Source organism: Propithecus coquereli, unplaced genomic scaffold, assembly GCF_000956105.1.
Source record: "Propithecus coquereli isolate 6110/MARCELLA unplaced genomic scaffold, Pcoq_1.0 Scaffold301, whole genome shotgun sequence".
Classification (NCBI taxonomy): domain Eukaryota; kingdom Metazoa; phylum Chordata; class Mammalia; order Primates; family Indriidae; genus Propithecus; species Propithecus coquereli.
The window spans coordinates 199,988-216,218 of NW_012148631.1; the positions used below are offsets into that span (position 1 = coordinate 199,988).

At 48.4% G+C, this 16,231-nt stretch overlaps 1 protein-coding gene across 2 annotated transcripts in view; it reads right to left on the reverse strand.

Annotated features, from left to right (window-relative positions):
* SLIT3 (slit homolog 3 (Drosophila)) overlaps positions 1-16,231 on the reverse strand; it is a 593,250-nt gene that overhangs the window by 50,858 nt on the left and 526,161 nt on the right. For both annotated transcript variants that reach the window (XM_012649737.1, XM_012649736.1), the window contains exons 21-23: positions 3,844-3,912; positions 1,764-1,835; positions 753-824 (exon numbers count right to left, since the gene is read on the reverse strand). In XM_012649737.1, the coding sequence (XP_012505191.1) occupies positions 753-824; positions 1,764-1,835; positions 3,844-3,912 (213 nt within the window). The remainder of the gene's footprint in view (positions 1-752; positions 825-1,763; positions 1,836-3,843; positions 3,913-16,231) is intronic.

The following is a 16,231-nucleotide window of genomic DNA, read 5'->3' on the forward strand; positions in this document are numbered from 1 at the left end:
GGACCCTGCGGGGGACAAGGGTGTGCTGGCTGTGAAGGCTGCAGACCGCATAACTGTCCAAGGGCGCCGGGCTGCTCGGCCACGCAGGAATGCAGAGGCAAGGCCCCGGCATGGCCAGTCTCTGCATTTTCCAAAAGCCTATGGATGCAGGTTAGGATTTGTGTAAGAAACCTCTTGATATGTAAATATTGACAGCTTATTAAAACTTTGTTATTTTACAAGACACTGTAAGAGCCAACTACAAAATTGCTAACTAATAGCTGTCTGTGCGCGGGACCGGGCCCCAGGGCTTCCAGCTTGTGATCTCTGGTGGACGAGCTTTGTCTCCTAGCCGAGGGTCACAGCGTTGCATCGCCCCTTGAACCCAGAGGTAACAACTGTACACAGAATGATCATGAAAATGTGGCCAGGGCCCACGCACTGTGCTCCATACCAGAGGGCGGAATATAATTGCATATCATCATCCTCATAAGGGAGGTGCTGCTGACCCCATTCCACATACAAAGAAGCGGAAACTCAGAGGCTTAAGTGGTTCGCTCAAGGTTCCGCCAGTGGCAGGAACTGAGCTGCACCCCAGGCATGGCTGACTCTCAGGGGTAGCTCTCTCTACCCCATTGAGCAAGTAAGGGTGCAGGGTGGGGAGGTGTGTTTGTGGCTTTGAGCAAAGGAGAGTGGGGGAGCAGAGTGCTCAGTCCACTTCCTGCTGGTACTCGGTACTACGCAAGCCAAACCCAGCGCGCTGGGGTACTCACAGCACTCGGAGGGACCGCAGCCCGTTGAAGGCGTGGACCGGGATGCATCTCAGCCGGTTGTAGCTCAGGATCCTGCGGAAAAGGGGGCACATGCTCTGTTGGCTGTTCCTGTTCTCAGCTGCTCATGGGTGCACTGCTCGCAATGTGAACCCGTCAGAGCGAATGGGTTCTTTCTCCTCATTCTAATATACTGACAAAAGCATCCTAACAATAAAGTGCAGGGAAACCTCTCCCGCCACTCCGGGAAGCTCGCTGGCTTCACTTCCCCAGTGTCCTCCCAGGTCCCACAGCAGCTGACTCGGTAACCAGCCTGTCCATCACCTCCCTCGCCTGTCACATGGTGAGTGCTCAAACGTGCAAAGCTAATGGGAAATAAATGGGTCTCACCAAAATGTAATTGTGTAGGGAAACCCCCCACCAGGAGAGAAAATTCACAAATCATAAAGTATTCCAGGCCGGGCGCGGTGGCTCACGCCTGTAATCCTAGCTCTCTGGGAGGCCGAGGCGGGCGGATTCTTTGAGCTCAGGAGTTCGAGACCAGCCTGAGCAAGAGCGAGACCCCATCTCTACTAAAAATAGAAACAAATTAATTGGACAACTAAAAATATATACAAAAAATTAGCCGGGCATGGTGGCACATGCCTGTAGTCCCAGCTACTAGGGAGGCTGAGGCAGAGGATTGCTTGAGCCCAGGAGTTTGAGGTTGCTGTGAGCGAGGATGACGCCACGGCACTCTAGCCTGGGCAACACAGTGAGACTCTGTCTCAAAAAAAAAAAGAAAGTATTCGAAAGAGCCTTCTTCAGAGGTGATTAGGAGCCAGTTCCTCTCTAGCTGCGCAGACAGTGGAGTTCTGTCTTACTTCATTTTCCTCTGATGATTAAGGTCCACCCTATGCTAGGGCAGCCCTAGCTCTGAGGATCACTAGAGCAGAGAACTTAGTCCTGGGGGGACATAGAGAAAGAGTGACCGTCTATTGCTAGGCCCATGGGCATGGTAAACACCATACTCACAGAGTGGAGAGGTGAGACATATTACTGAAGGTGTAATTGGTCAGCACACTGATGCTGTTGTTGCTCAGGTCACTAGGAAAAGTAAAACAGAAGGGTCATGCTTTACTCTTAGTTGAATCTGTAGGAGGCCACTCCCAAGTATCGCACATGCCTACCATCCATCCATCCATCCATCCATCCATTCACTCACCCATCTATCCATCCATGCACCTGCCTATTTATCTACCCACCTACTCACCTGCACACTTGCCCACCCATCTGTCTGTCCATCCATCCACTCACCCACCTACTTACCCATCCATCCATCCACACCCTCACCCACCTACTTATATATCCATTTATCCATCCATCCACCGACCCACGCACCCACCTACCCACACACTCATCCATTCATTCCTCTACCTATCCGCTCACTCATTCACTCACCCATCTACCCACTCACCCATTTATCCCACTATCTCATCTGCCCATTTGCCCACCCACCTACCCATTCATCTAACCATCCATCCATCTACTCATCCATATTTACCCAAATGTTAATTTTTCCATTCAAGCACTTCTTCAATCATTCAAGCAATTGTCATTCATTCATCCCTCCATTAATTTACTCAGTTAATCATTCAATTACATATCTATTCATCTACTTCATTCTACCAACAAAGCATAATACATATGATAATTTTTCCTTATTTTAGTACTTATCCCAATTAATTCTTTTCACTGTCCCTCTATACTTCTTCTCGTCTGACATTCATTTATTCCATCTTATCAGATTCTCTCTTAGGAGGAATGAGGCTGGTGGGGGTGTATTCCTCTACCAACTACAACCTCGAGTTCCCCCTCAGGGATAAATACCCAGAGAAGTGGCAACATTAGCTGCACATTAGAATCACCTGGGAGCTTTTAAGTCCTCTCATGCCTGGGTCCCATGCCCAGATATTCTGATTCAATTGGTTTAGCATGAGCTTGAACATCAGTATTTTTTAACAAAACAATCGCTCAGATGATTGCTCTAATCAGGTGAAGTTCAGAACCATTTCTCTAGAGCAGCGGTTTTCAACTAGGGGCACTTTTGCTCCCTCAGTGGCATTCGGAAATGTCTGAGACATTTTTGGTTGTCAATACTGGGGGTGGGCGGGAAGTGCTACTGGCATCTAGTGGGCAGAGGCCAGGGAGGTTGTTAAACATCTCACAACGTCCACGACAGCCCCCCCACGACTGGGAATTATCTGGCCCCAAATGTCCACGCTCCAAGGTTGAGAGCTCCTCGTCCAGAGCCTGGTTTCCATAGCGTCTAGAAATCCAGGCCAAGGACAGGTGGTTTTTTTCCACCTCTCCAGGTGGGCTCCCTCCTTTCCCAAGGGTGACGCTCTTTCATTCTGAAAGAACTCATATTTTCCCCTTGTGGGCTGGCTCCCTGTAGCCCTAAGCAGACATGGGCACCTTTCAATTACCACTTGCACACGGAATTATTTTGCACTGTCCTGGGTTCCACTGTGACAGGGTGCTGAGGCTGCTGAGGGACAAAGCTCACAGGCCACCTGACTTCCTGAGCCATGCCCATGCTCAGCAGCCCTGCTACTTATTCCAGGGTTTTCCTGGGTCTTGGCAGACTCGGAGCCAATAGCAACCACCACCTGAAGGATCCCCGGTTTGAACCTTCTACTTGGGACATTCCCTGGGGAACTAAACGAGTTGAGAAAGAAGAAATGCCATTTATGCTTTTGGCAGACCTAAGTGTGGCCACAGCTTGCAAGCAGCTGGAGACTGAGGAAGTGCAGGAATTCAGTTTGGATCTGGGAAGGTCAGGGGCTCACCCACCTTCCCCCAAGCCAAGCAGGAGGGTGGTTCAGGTGGCCCATGGTGCCAGGCTGTGGGTATTTCTGCATGTAGGTCTCACTGGGTAAGACCATCAGGATGGTCCATTCCTCCCAGCTGCCTCTCCCTGCTCCACCCGGGGAGAAAAGTGTGGAAATGGCATGTCAGCTTGCAGCACCATTCTCTCTTACCCTCCACCTCAGTTTCCTGAGCTACCCTGGGAGAGAAAAATAAATGTCCCACCCAGCACCAGGCTCCTTACATGAGTGTCAGGTGTCGGAGGGCAGACAGCTCTCTGGGCACAGCTGTTAGGTGGTTTCCTTCCAGGTACCTGAAAGAGAAGTGCAGAGTGACAACAGCTGGGAGAGACATTGCACAAATTGTCACTCTCAGAAAAGCCTCCCTGATTTTCCAGGCTAGGCTGGGTCTCTCTCTCTCTCTCAAAGCATACAGTACATTTGTCATTTACTATTTATTTGTGTGATTATTCAACTACTGACAGTTTTCTCCACTAGACTGACAAGTTCCACCATGGAAGGGCTCTTGTCTAACATTGCCCACTGTTGGATCCCCCAAGCCTGTTTACAGAGCTGATACATAGTAGGTGTTCAATAAACATTTGTTTAAGGAATAAAGTACTCGCTTTATGCTCAGCCCTCATGATATCCTTCTGTGGGAGGAATTCACAGTTGAGGAAGCAGAAGTTTAGAGATGTTAAAATACCTGCCCAAGGTCACACAGCAAGCAAGTGGTCGAGCTTGGACTTGGACCCAGGTCTCCCTGACTGTTCTCTGACCACAACTCCATACAGCCACCGGGGGATGCTGGGAGAACTGGGCCACAATTCGCTGTTGACTATCTCTGCTGTGTGAGCAGAAACTGAGGAAATAGGGGCCCATCTCTGTTACCTGGAGTACTCCGCTATGGTTCCTAGCAGGAGGACCACCTGGTAGGAGGGGACAAGGGTTCGGAATGAGGATGCACTGGACAGATGGGGACCCCTGGACAGGCAAAGGCCGAGCCTAGATCTGCCTGCACTTTGATGTCCTGCACTGACCTGTTGTTCATCTGGGATGGGGCCACCTCCTTGAAGACTCAAGTGTGGTTTAAGGGGAGAAAGTCTCCCTGTTAATTATGAAATCATGAATCACGAAGGTTATTACTACCCTCAAGAGAAGACACAGGCCAGTGCATTCCCTTCCCACCCTTGTTGTCAACCCCTTTCCCCTGGGCTTCCTTTTGCTCTCCGGACAAAACTGCAAAACCTTAAGACGGCTTACAAAACCTGCTTTGGTCCCCTGGGTGAGCTTCCCTTGATCTAAAGCTTCCATGGTGTCCTCTCTCATAACAGCCAACACGCACACGGTCCCTGCTGTCCCTTTGCCCAGTGCCTGCCTTAAGCTCCAGGAGGGCAGACTGAGGCCTGTCTCTTGCTAGCCTGGTGCTTCTCAAACTTCAACTACCCGGGCTCTCTCGAATCACCTAAGATCTTGCTAAAAAGCAGGTTCTAATCCAGCAGGTCTGGGGTAAGGTTGGAGAGTCCGCATTTATAACAAGCTCCCCCGGGATGGCGGGGGTGGAGTTGGGGGGAAGCTGCTGGTCCGAAGACCACACTTTGAGTAATGAGGTACCAGCACAATGCCTGGTGTCCAGTAGACCTACTGCAAAATGCCTGAACGAACAGGTTAAAACAGGATATGGGCATGTATGTTAATAACTGAACCAGGTTTAGCTTTAAGGACACGTTGGAATATGTATTACCTTTAATTATGACCAAGTGATTCTCTTCCTATGGCTGGCCCCTAGCACAGAACACTGGGTGGCCTGTACTGTGTATACTGGTGAGACAGCCACAAGGCTGCTTTCAGGCAATTAAAAACAATAGGGGGAAGAAGCGAGGAAGGGGGAGAGAGAACAGACCCATGAAGAGACGTCAATTATAAATTCTGATCTGTGCTTTGAGGGGAGCAAGGTGCTGTGGTGGAGAGTGCCCAGGGGCTAACTGCACAAAGACCAGCGAGGAGGAGGTGTTTAAGACGATAGTTAGGTGAAAAGGGCGAGGCCTTGGACAGAGCAGGGGAGGAGGGAGAGTCCGGCAAGGCTGCAGCCTGTGCAGGGCGCTGAGCAGGAGTGTTGGAGCAGGGAAAAGGCGGCGGGGGCTGAATTCTCATGGGTCGGCGGAGGGGGCACAGCGGGAGATGGGGCAGACCAGGCTCAGGCCTTGGAGGTCACTTTGTTCCAAGCATCATGAGAGGCCATGGCTGCAGAGGGGCAGGGCCTGGGCTCCCCGAGGCCTCTTACCTGGGCTCGCCCTGCTGTCCCCCTGATCACAGGCTGCAGGGCACTCGCATTCTAGGCGGATGCTTGCCCTGCACCTCAGCAGGGGCAGGGGCTCAGCCGGTGGTGGGAAGGGCAGGCATAGGGGATCCTCCAGTTTTCTCCCTTGGGCAGGGAGGCTCTGGGCGGGGGGCGGGGGGGAGTGGCAGATTCCAGGCCCCTGCAGCCTGAAGGCGGGGAGGACAAGCCATACCAGGCCATCCACCGGCCCACGTACTCGCAGGAAGTGTTCCGTGCACAGTGTGGCAGGGGGAGCTCAGAGGCAGAGCTGGAGGAACAGGCAGGGCAGGCAGAGGGGTGCTAGTCCTGGGTGCATCTCTGCTCCAGGGAGACCCGAAGGGGCCTCTGGGATGGGGTCTGACCTCAGACGGACACCAGTCGTTCATCCTCTCCTATGCTGCTCATTCTCTTGCTCCAGTTTGTTTGCTACAACTACTTAGCAAACTTGAGCCATCTAAGATGAAAACAAAATAAAGTGCCCAGGCCCCAATCTCCCTGCTGGGATATTTGCAGAAGGCCCCGGGACAAGCACATCTGAAGACGGGCTATGGGTTGGGCTTGCTGTGGGCCTTGGAGCAAGTCACTGAACCTCACAGGCAACTCAGTGACAAGGACAATTCTAAAACCCAAACAGAAGTCACCAGCACGATCTGAGGGGTAGTCCTAACGCTTTGGGATAGAGAAGTTCTGGACTGTGATCTTACTCAGTTCTCTGGAGCTGGGGTGAGGGGTGTTGTGCTGAGGTTCACTGAGGTGCACACATAGTCCAGGAGTCGGGATTTAGACTCAGTTCTGTCGGAGCCCGGAGCGCGAGAAGTCAACGCCGTACTGTTTCACCTCTGCGCTCCGAGCTTATTTTCACCTCACGCCATCACAGTGCTGAGAGGATACACACTATACTGTATCCTTTCTTCTCTCTCTCAACCTCACTAGGGTATAAACTCCTCGAGGGCAGGGATTTGTACCAGTTCTATTTCCTGCTGTATCTGCAGTGTCTAGTAGCTTGCTGAGATCACAGTCGGGGCTCCACTATTTGTTGAATGAATGAATGCTAAGAAGGATTATTCACAGGGCCCTGGATTAAAAAAACCACACACCTACAGTGGTCTCAAGGAATGCCCCGTGCCTGGCTCAGATCTCTCTGTAGGACAGGCCATGCTGTATAAATGAATGTATTTGCTGAACTGATCAAAAACGTATAAGTAACACTGGAATTCAGGGATGCCCACGGCATGTAAGACAGGGAGGTTCAGGACTCTGGAGGATGGGCACAGCTGCTCTAGAACCTCTGGGGCCCTCTGTGCCCGTTCTGGGTTCCAGGCTGGCTCTGATTGGTACTATGTCAAATATCAATTGAATTAGCTTCTTTGCCTGCTTAAAACCCTCTGTGGCTTCCACTACTTATTAAAGAAGGACTACCCGACTCCTGTCGACATCCAACAAGGCCTTCTATGGCCTGTCTTCTATCAGCCAAAGGTTCTCCAGAGAAGCAGAATCAATAGGACATACAGAGAGAGAGCAGGGGAGGAGGAACATTTACTCTAAGGAATTGGCTCATGCAACCACAGGGCTGGCAAGTTTGAAATCTACAGGGCAGGCTGGTAGGCTGGAAACTCAAGCAGGATTTCTGTTACTCTCTTGAGGCAGAGTGCCTTCTTCTCTGGGAAACCTCAGTTTTTTTGCTCTTAAGGCCCTTAACTGATTAGAAGAGGCCTACCTCCACATTAGGGATACAAATCTCCTTAATTAAAATGTCAACAGATTGCAGATGTTAGCTGCATCTACAACATACCTCACAGCAACATCTAGACTGTGTTTGACCAAACGACTGGGTGTCACAGCCTGGCCAAGCTGACGGAAAACTGACCACCACAGCCCTGCATCCTCTCTTTGCTCTTCTTGCATCAAACTCTCCCGTGGCCGCTGGTCCCAACTCCGCTGCTCTTAATCTTCCTCGAATGCCCCACGCTCCTCTGTGGGGGGCTCAGTTTCCTCTCCTTGCCTGGTTAGATCCTACAGATGCTCAGATCTCAGCTTCAACATCTTCCCTGATATGAGATCTCACACTTACTGGTGATACTACAGGGTCCCAAAGCTTTGGGTGTATTTTCTTCACAGCATTTAACCGCATGGTGACATCTTTAGTGTGACTCTGTGATGTACGGCATTCCTGTACACTGCCTGGCAACAGTAGATGCTCAGGAAACATCATCCGTATGATGAAAATCCCAGAACTCCCCAGGAGAGCTGCATTTGGCACTACTGAGCCAGGTGGAAGTTGTTTCAGTGCAGACTGTCCCCAGCGACCTGGCATCGCAGCTCAGCAGACTTGGAATCAAAAGGTTTCACTTCAGAAATGCAGATGCGGTTGTGCGGGAAAGCTTTGTAGGAAGCCCTTCGTGAAAACTCTGAACTCCAAAGCTGCCTGCAGCCTACAGCCCAGAGCCCCAGAGGCACCCTTTCAGGAGACTGCCCTCTTGCCCCACCAGCCTCAGAACTGCCAGAGCATTTCTAGTAGATCAACCTTTGCATTGACCTGCATTTCAATGTTCTGTTTCAATCCCAGCACAAGCACATGAGGACACGTCTGCCTCGCATGCAAATCCACACAGATCTCTTTGAGCGGATGTTCTGTGTTCCTGCTTCGAGCTTTGCGGTACTGACAGCCGTCCCACAAAGAACTCAGACCAGCTGAATGGTGAAGGAGAAGGAGGGCAGCCACCTTCTCCGAGACCCTGCTCCAGGCCAGGGTCTCCACCAGGGACCTGGAGTGACGCGAGGGCAGCTCAGAGGCTGAGGCTCACATCCTGACCCCTCTATCTAATAGCTGTGTGACCTTCACAAGGTACTTAACCACTCTGAGCTTGTGTTTACTCATCTGTAAGACGGGGCTTATAATAATCACCATCTTGATATGATTATGAGGATGAAATGAGAGTCTCTGTGAATGGCATTTGGAGCAGTACCTGGCACACTAGTGTCCAATAGATTTTGAATGTGTGTATATATATATATATGCACATATACATATAGACATATACAGACATCTCCATCCAATAATATATATGATTATGGAAAGACAGATAATGATCCCCTTGCTGTTCATTTTCCAGTTTGCTTCCATGCTAATATTTCTAAAATGAGAATCAGATCATGCCACTTTCCTGCTTAAAATTCTTCCTTGGCTCCTGCATTCCTCTTGGGATAAAGAGTCGGCCCTCGCCATGGCCTACAAGAACTTACATCTTCCTTCTCAAGCTTTTAGCACACCCCCTCATCTTTCTCATGCTATGCGCTCCATGCTCCATCCATCTCACGGCCTTCTTAACTTCCTGAATTTAAGATGGGATCTTAAATGGGATCTTCATAGAATGCATTCTTTTCACTCCTCTTCCTATTTTCCTGGGAAATCCTACTCTACTCCCTCCCTGTCTGGAATGCTAATCTACTGGTTAGTTTTCTTATTGTCTTTCTCCCCCATTCTAAGTTTATGAGAAAAGGGACCTTATCTGTCACGTTGGCTGCTGCACTGCCAGCTCCTGTGACAGTGTCCGGCACAATAAACTCGATAGCACTTGGATGAGTGAAGAGAGACTTCTCAGCTCTCTGCCAGTGCTCAGGCCTCCCACGGGCCCTCCCACAGTTGGCCGTGACTGCTTGATGGTGCTGAGAAGTGTCCTCTACCAATGCCATCTGCTGAGGTCTTCTCTGAGCCAGGGCCTGCGCCAGGACTTGGAGGTGCTGCTGTGCCCAGAGCCAGCACGCTCTCCAAAGATTGGATCAACCACTCCAGCTGGCTGGGGGCACATTTCTGTCTGGCTCCCTGGGCCAGAGAAAGGCAAGGATGTAGTCAGCGCTGGGTAGTTGCTCTATTAAGTGCTCTGGGGAGCCCGCTCAGCATGGGGGCACAGAAAGCAGCAGCTGGCCTTGCTAGAGAAGGCCCAGCTGTCAAGACGGACCAGCCAGAACCACTACAGGTGCCTGTAGCACTGTGGCAGTGGCCTGGGTTTGCCTTCTCCCTGCTTAAATGCAGACGTCAGTTTTCAAGAGGACCCCACGAGTCAGGCCACTGGGCAGAACACACAGGGACTTGGGCTTCTGCCACTGGGAGGTGGTGGTTTAGTGGTCGGTCCTTAGGGTCAGATATACCTAGGCTTGAGTCTGTGCTCTGCTGCTTATTGGCAGTATAATCTTAAAAACGTTATTCAATTTTCCTGAGCCTCAGTTACTTCTGCAAAGTGAGAATCTGTAAAGCAAGAATAATGATGCTCGCCTAGCGGTGTTGTTAGCAGGATTAAACGAGATCACCAGTGGAAAAAAAAAAAATCCAGCACAGCACCGGGCACACAGTAAATGCTCTGTAATGGTAGCCGTGGTGGTTGGCAGCACAGGTAGGGTATTCTTCCTTGCTTTCTTAGAGGCCAGGGTGGGCGGAATGTCCTGACTCCTGCTCTCCCAGGGCACATACTGTCTGCGCCCCTCCCTGGGTTGGTTACCTGCTGCACCCCTCTGCCCCGTCTCCTGCATGCATGTCACCTCCTGAGTAAACTGTCGACGAGGAGAACGCTCCACTAAGCTGCTTTCTGGATTCCAGACTGCCAGGCCAGGTCCCTCCCTCTTCTTCAACCAGTGCTCATCACCTCCTGCCACACTTACTCTCAAAGGGTGGCATCTCAGCCCCGTGCCCTCCTGCCTCCTGCTCATGTCCTGTCCCTTTCATGTCTCCTGTCAGTGCAGCACATGTATGTGTGTGCACATGCACGTACACGCACGTGCACATTGCCAGCCTGCTTCCCACAATGTGTTCAGACTTCACATCCTAATACAAATCCTTTCTTCCAATAACTGTGCCTGGGGGATGGATATCATCCTTCCCCTCTCCTCTCCTTGGGACATCCGTTGTCCCCACCAAAAACATTTCCATGCTCATGGTCCTCAGGCCAAAATCAGACATCCCGGATACCAAGCAGGGCTGGACTCCGGGGGGACACTGTTCACTGGTATTAGACTTTGATTCTCCTCTCTAGCCTGTATGAAGATGTGGGCTTGCAGAGTGTTTCCAGAACCAGGAAGACCTGATGTCTATAAACATTCCCATAAATGGAAACAAACAGAGCTTTTACGCTTCAGTTCTTCTGGAATAGTGAGGTAAGCCTGAATCTAGAAGGATAGTTCCACGGCAATAATTGTACTTTCTGAAGGCAGTGAGGCCCTACCTTTGCAGAGAGCACTTCAGTGATTTTGGGGGCTGAGCCGTCTCAAATCTGCTCCTGCCCTGGTTTTGGTAGGATTTCGTAAGCTTGCCTTTTACATCAGGAACTTAATGCTGACTTAGAGCAGGTGTCTCCCTGTATTCCTTGCCTGCCAGTGTATAAGGACCAGAGTGGTTCTCAAAGTGTCACCCACAGACCCCTGCCGGGGGTCCCCAATAGATTTTCAGGGGTCTATTTTTGCGATAAGATTAAAACTTTCTTTTCCTTTTGCACTGTGTTGACATTTGCACTGATGGCACAAGATCAGTGGTGGGTAGAACTGCTGGCACCTCACATGAATCAGGGCACTGGTACCAAATGATACCAATGGTCATTATATTCTTCATCTCCGTGTACTGCAGGTTACAAAAAAAAGCCAATTTCGCTTAAGAATGCCCTTGATGAAAAAGTAAAAATTATTATTTGTATTAACTCTCAACTCTCGAGCGCACATTTCTTCAATGTTCTGTGTGACAAAATGGGAAGTGTGCGTAAAGCACTTCTGCTCCTTAGGAAGTACATGGTTGCCCGGTGGAGAAGCACCTGTGTAACTGAGTTGCAAACTGAACCAGCCAGTTTTTAAATTTTTTATGAAACGCTATTTTTACTCAAAAGAATGACTGGCAAACTGGTTATTCAGACGTGGGTATTTAGTAGACAATTTCTTTGTCTCCTTCCTTCTCTCCTACTCCTTCCCTCCTTCCCTCCTTCCTTCCTTTCTTTTCTTTGTTAGAGACAGGGTCTCACTCTGTCGCCCAGGTTGGAGTGTGGTGGTATGATCATGGTTCAAGCTCCTTGGGCTCAAGTGATCCTCCCACCTTGACCTCCTCCATTTCTTAAAAATGAGCAAAGTAAGCCTGTCACTTCAAGGAAAACAACTGATAGCATCTGTTGCCAGTGATAAAATTTGGGCTCCAAATGAAAATTAAAATTTTGGAAAACTCATAAGTGCTGCATTGACCTTGAGAGCTTCCCCTTAAAGACTTTTCCGATCAGTGATAATATCAAACGATATGGCTTTTAAGTATATTGTATAATGAAATGCGTCAAAACTTGGAAGATCTGCACAACTCAGGGAGCCAATATTTTCCCAATGACCAACGCATGATGTTATAAGACCGTGCATGAGGGAAAGTTCCATTCGAAGTGTAAGATAGACCTTGAATTTGTCAAAGTCCATAAACGTGGATTTTAACATAATAAAGGATGAAAAGTTCACTGGTATGGGTGTAGTTTCCATACCAGGACTAGGCTTTTAGAAACTACCACTTGTTGAGCTATGGCGTATTATCAAAGAATATCCACAATTATCTGAAAAGGTTTTGAAAATACCCCTTCCCTTTTCCATCTACACATATGTGTTAAGCCAGAGTTTCTTCTTATACATCACCCAAAACAACAAATCACAACAGAGAGAATGGTGATGCAGATATGAAAATCCAGTTGTTTTCTATGAAGAGATTTGCAAAAATATAAAATACCACCACTCTTCTCAATTAAATTTCTTTTGTTTTGTCCTAAAAATATGCTTTTCATATAAACATGTAATGGGCATATAATTGTTATTTTTAAATGGAATAATAAATGCATATTTTAAAAATTTCACATTGTTAGTTTTTAATATGGCAAATATCAGTGGACAGAACCCACGTAAACCCAAGTTCTTGGCATATGAGACGTCCTGAAAGGCATAAAGGAGTCCCAAGACCCAAAAGTTTAAGAACTTCTGGTGTAACGGGTATGACTATAGGATCTGGGGCCAGACAAACCTGTTTTTTTAATCCTGACTGGGCTGCTTACCAATGGTAAGTCTTGGGCAAGTGATTTTTATTAATATTTCTCTGGAAAGTTCCTCCTCCCTTAAAGAGGGCAAGTAGTAGGTACTGCAGCCCCACGTCAACGAGACTTGCAGGTGTGGAAAGGGTGGATGAGAGCTCAGCTTGGCCTGACTTAACCGCGGCGACGGGATCTGGGGGAGACAGGCAGAGGACAGCCAGAGAGGGTTTGCAGAGGGCTGACAAGGAAAAGTCACCTCCTGCTTGGACGGCACTGCCGGGCCTCGAATGCTTGCAATGGACTCCCACATCCTGCCCTTTAAAGAAATGCTGGGCAACTTTGTTTTTGCTTCTTCTCAGTGCATTTAACTTAATTTTGTTTTGTAAGCTGGCAGCTCTGCCTGAGATGACTAACGATGCCCGAGGGGGCTGGAAAGCTAGCACTGCAACGCCTGGATCTGGACTCAGCTGATGTACCCGAACCCAAGGCTTCAAGCCACAGTTGTCTGGACCTGCCAGCTTTCACTTCTCCAACACTCATTTTCCTGCTTACCCCTCCCGAGACACCCTCCGCTGACCTGTCCAAGAGATGGATCAGGGACAGAAGTGAAGGCTGCATTCCTTGGTATGCTCTGGAAGCCATGCCTGGCCGAGGGAAACACTACTGTTTCCAAAGCAGAAAATCAAGTGTCCTCCCAAAGCGCTGAACTTGACTTTATAATTACATCCAATTATGTCTGTTATTCCAGTCTTGGTTTCATGACCTTTGGGGAAAAGCATCCATGGGTTGTTTTCACAGCACTTTTGTCCTTTGACGTGTGTCACTTGGCGCTCAGTTGGCTGGGAAAGAGTGTGCACCTGGGTTGTTTTCTGCAGCCCCGTCCCATGGCGTGGCACAGCCCAAGGAAAAGGCGTGAAGCCCACTATACAAGGTGCCGTTTGCTCACACATATCTTCAAGGCGTGGCTCCAGCCCAAACCCAGGGCTGACATGGATTTTTAGTGACTGCCGAGACTTCCCTTCCTTCCCTGGGGCTGTCAGCACTGGCTGCAGTCTCTCTGAGCATCGGGAAAAGCCAGGAGCCACAATACGCACCCAAGATCTGTTTGCTAGTTTAAGAAATTGGCACGTTCAGGTTCTACCCCAGGAGGTATTTGCAGGGCGGGTCACAGAAACTCTCCCTGGAGGAGCCTGGGTCTCATTCTGTCACTTGTGTCTGAGGGTACAGGCATATCTTGTTTTCCTGCTCTTCACTTTATTGTGTTTTGTAGATATTATGTTCTTTACAAATTGAAGGTTTGTGGCAACCTGCGTTGAGCAGGTCTATTGGTGCCATTTTTCGAAGAGCATGTGCTCACTTCATGTCTCTGTGTCATGTTTTGGTAATTCTCACAGTATTTCAACATTTCTCATTATTATTATATCTGTCATGGTGATCTGTGATCAGTGATCTTTGATTTTAATATTGTAATTGTTTTGGGGCACCATGAGCTGTGCCCACAGAAGACATCGAACTTAATCGATAAACGTGTGTGTTCTGACCGCTCCACGCACGGCCATGCTCCCAGCTCTCTCCCTCTCCTTGGGCCTCCTTATTCCCCGAGACACAATATTGAAATTAGCCAACTAACAGTCCTACAATGTCCTCTAAGTGTTCAAGTGAAATGCAGTGTTGCACAGGTCTCACTTGAAAGCTAGAGATGATTCAGCTTGGTGAGGAAGGCTTGCCAAAAGCTAAGAGAGGCTGAAATGGAGTCCTCCTGCACCAGTCAGCCAAGTTGTGAGCGCAAAGAAACAGTTATTGAAGAAAACGAAAAGTGCTTACTCCACTGAACACGCAAATGATAAGACAGCAAAACGGCCTTATTGCTCGTATGGAGAAAGCTTTGGTGGTCTGGATAGATCAAACCAGCCACAACATTCCCTTGAGCCACAGCCTAATCCAGAGCAAGGCCCCAACTCTCTTCAGTTCTATGAAAGCTGAGAGAGGTGAGGAAGCTGCAGAAGAAAAGTTAGAAGACAGGAGAGGTTGGGTCATGAGGTGTAAGAAAAGAAGTTGTCTCCATTAACATAAAAGTGCAAGGTGAGGCAGCAAGTGCTGACATAGAAGCTGCAGAAAGTTATCCAGAAGATTCAGCTAAGACAGTGGATGAAGGTGGCTACACTAAACAACAGATTTTTCATGCAGACAAAACAGCCTCGTATTAGAAGATGCCATCTATGACTATCATAGACTATATATGACTACCATGACTATCATGACTATATTGGAAGATGCCATCTATGACAATATCACATCAGAGGAGAACGCAATGCCTGGCTTTTAAGTTTCAAAGGTCAGGCTGACTCTCTTGTTAAGGGCTAATGCAGCTGGTGACTTTAAGTTGAAGCCAGTGCTCATCTACCATTTTGAAAATCCTAGGACCCTAAGGAATGATGCTAACTCTACGGTACCTGTGCTCTAGAAAAGGAATAACAAAGCCTGGATGACAGCACATCTGTTTACAGCATGGTTTACTAAATATTTTAAGCCCATTGTTGAGACCTATTGCTCAGAAAAAAAGATTCCTTTCAAAATATTACTACTTATTGACAATACACCTGGTCACCCAAGAGCTCTGATGGAGATGTACAAGGAGATAAATGTTGTTGTCATGCCTGCTAATATTAACACAACATCCATTCTAGAGCCCATGAATCAAGGAGTAAGTTCGACTCTCAAATATTATTACTTAAGAAATACATTTTGAAAGGCTATAGCTGCCATAGATGGTGATTCCTCTGATGGACCTGGGCAATGTACATTGAAACATTTTGGAAAGGATTCATTATTTTAGATGCCATTAAGAATATTCACGATTCATGAGAGGAGGTCAAAATGGCAACATAATAGGAGTTTGGGCGAAGTTGATTCCAAGTCTCATGGATGACTTCGAGAGGTTCAAGACTTCAGTGGAAAAAGTAACTGCAGATATGGTAGGAATAGCAAGAGACCCAGAATTAGAAGGGGAGCATGACTGAACTGCTGCAATCTCATGATAAAACTTGAATGGATTAGGAGTTGCTTCTTACGGATGAGCAAAGAAAGTGGTTTCTTGAGATGAAATCTACACCTGGTGAAAATGCCACGAATGTTCTTGATACGACAAAAAAGGATTTAGAATATTACATAAACTCAGTTACTAAAGCATCGGGAAGGTTTGAGAGGACTGACTCCAGCTTTGAAAGACATTCTTCTGTGGCAAAAGTGCTATCAAACAGCATCACATGCTACAGAACAATCTTT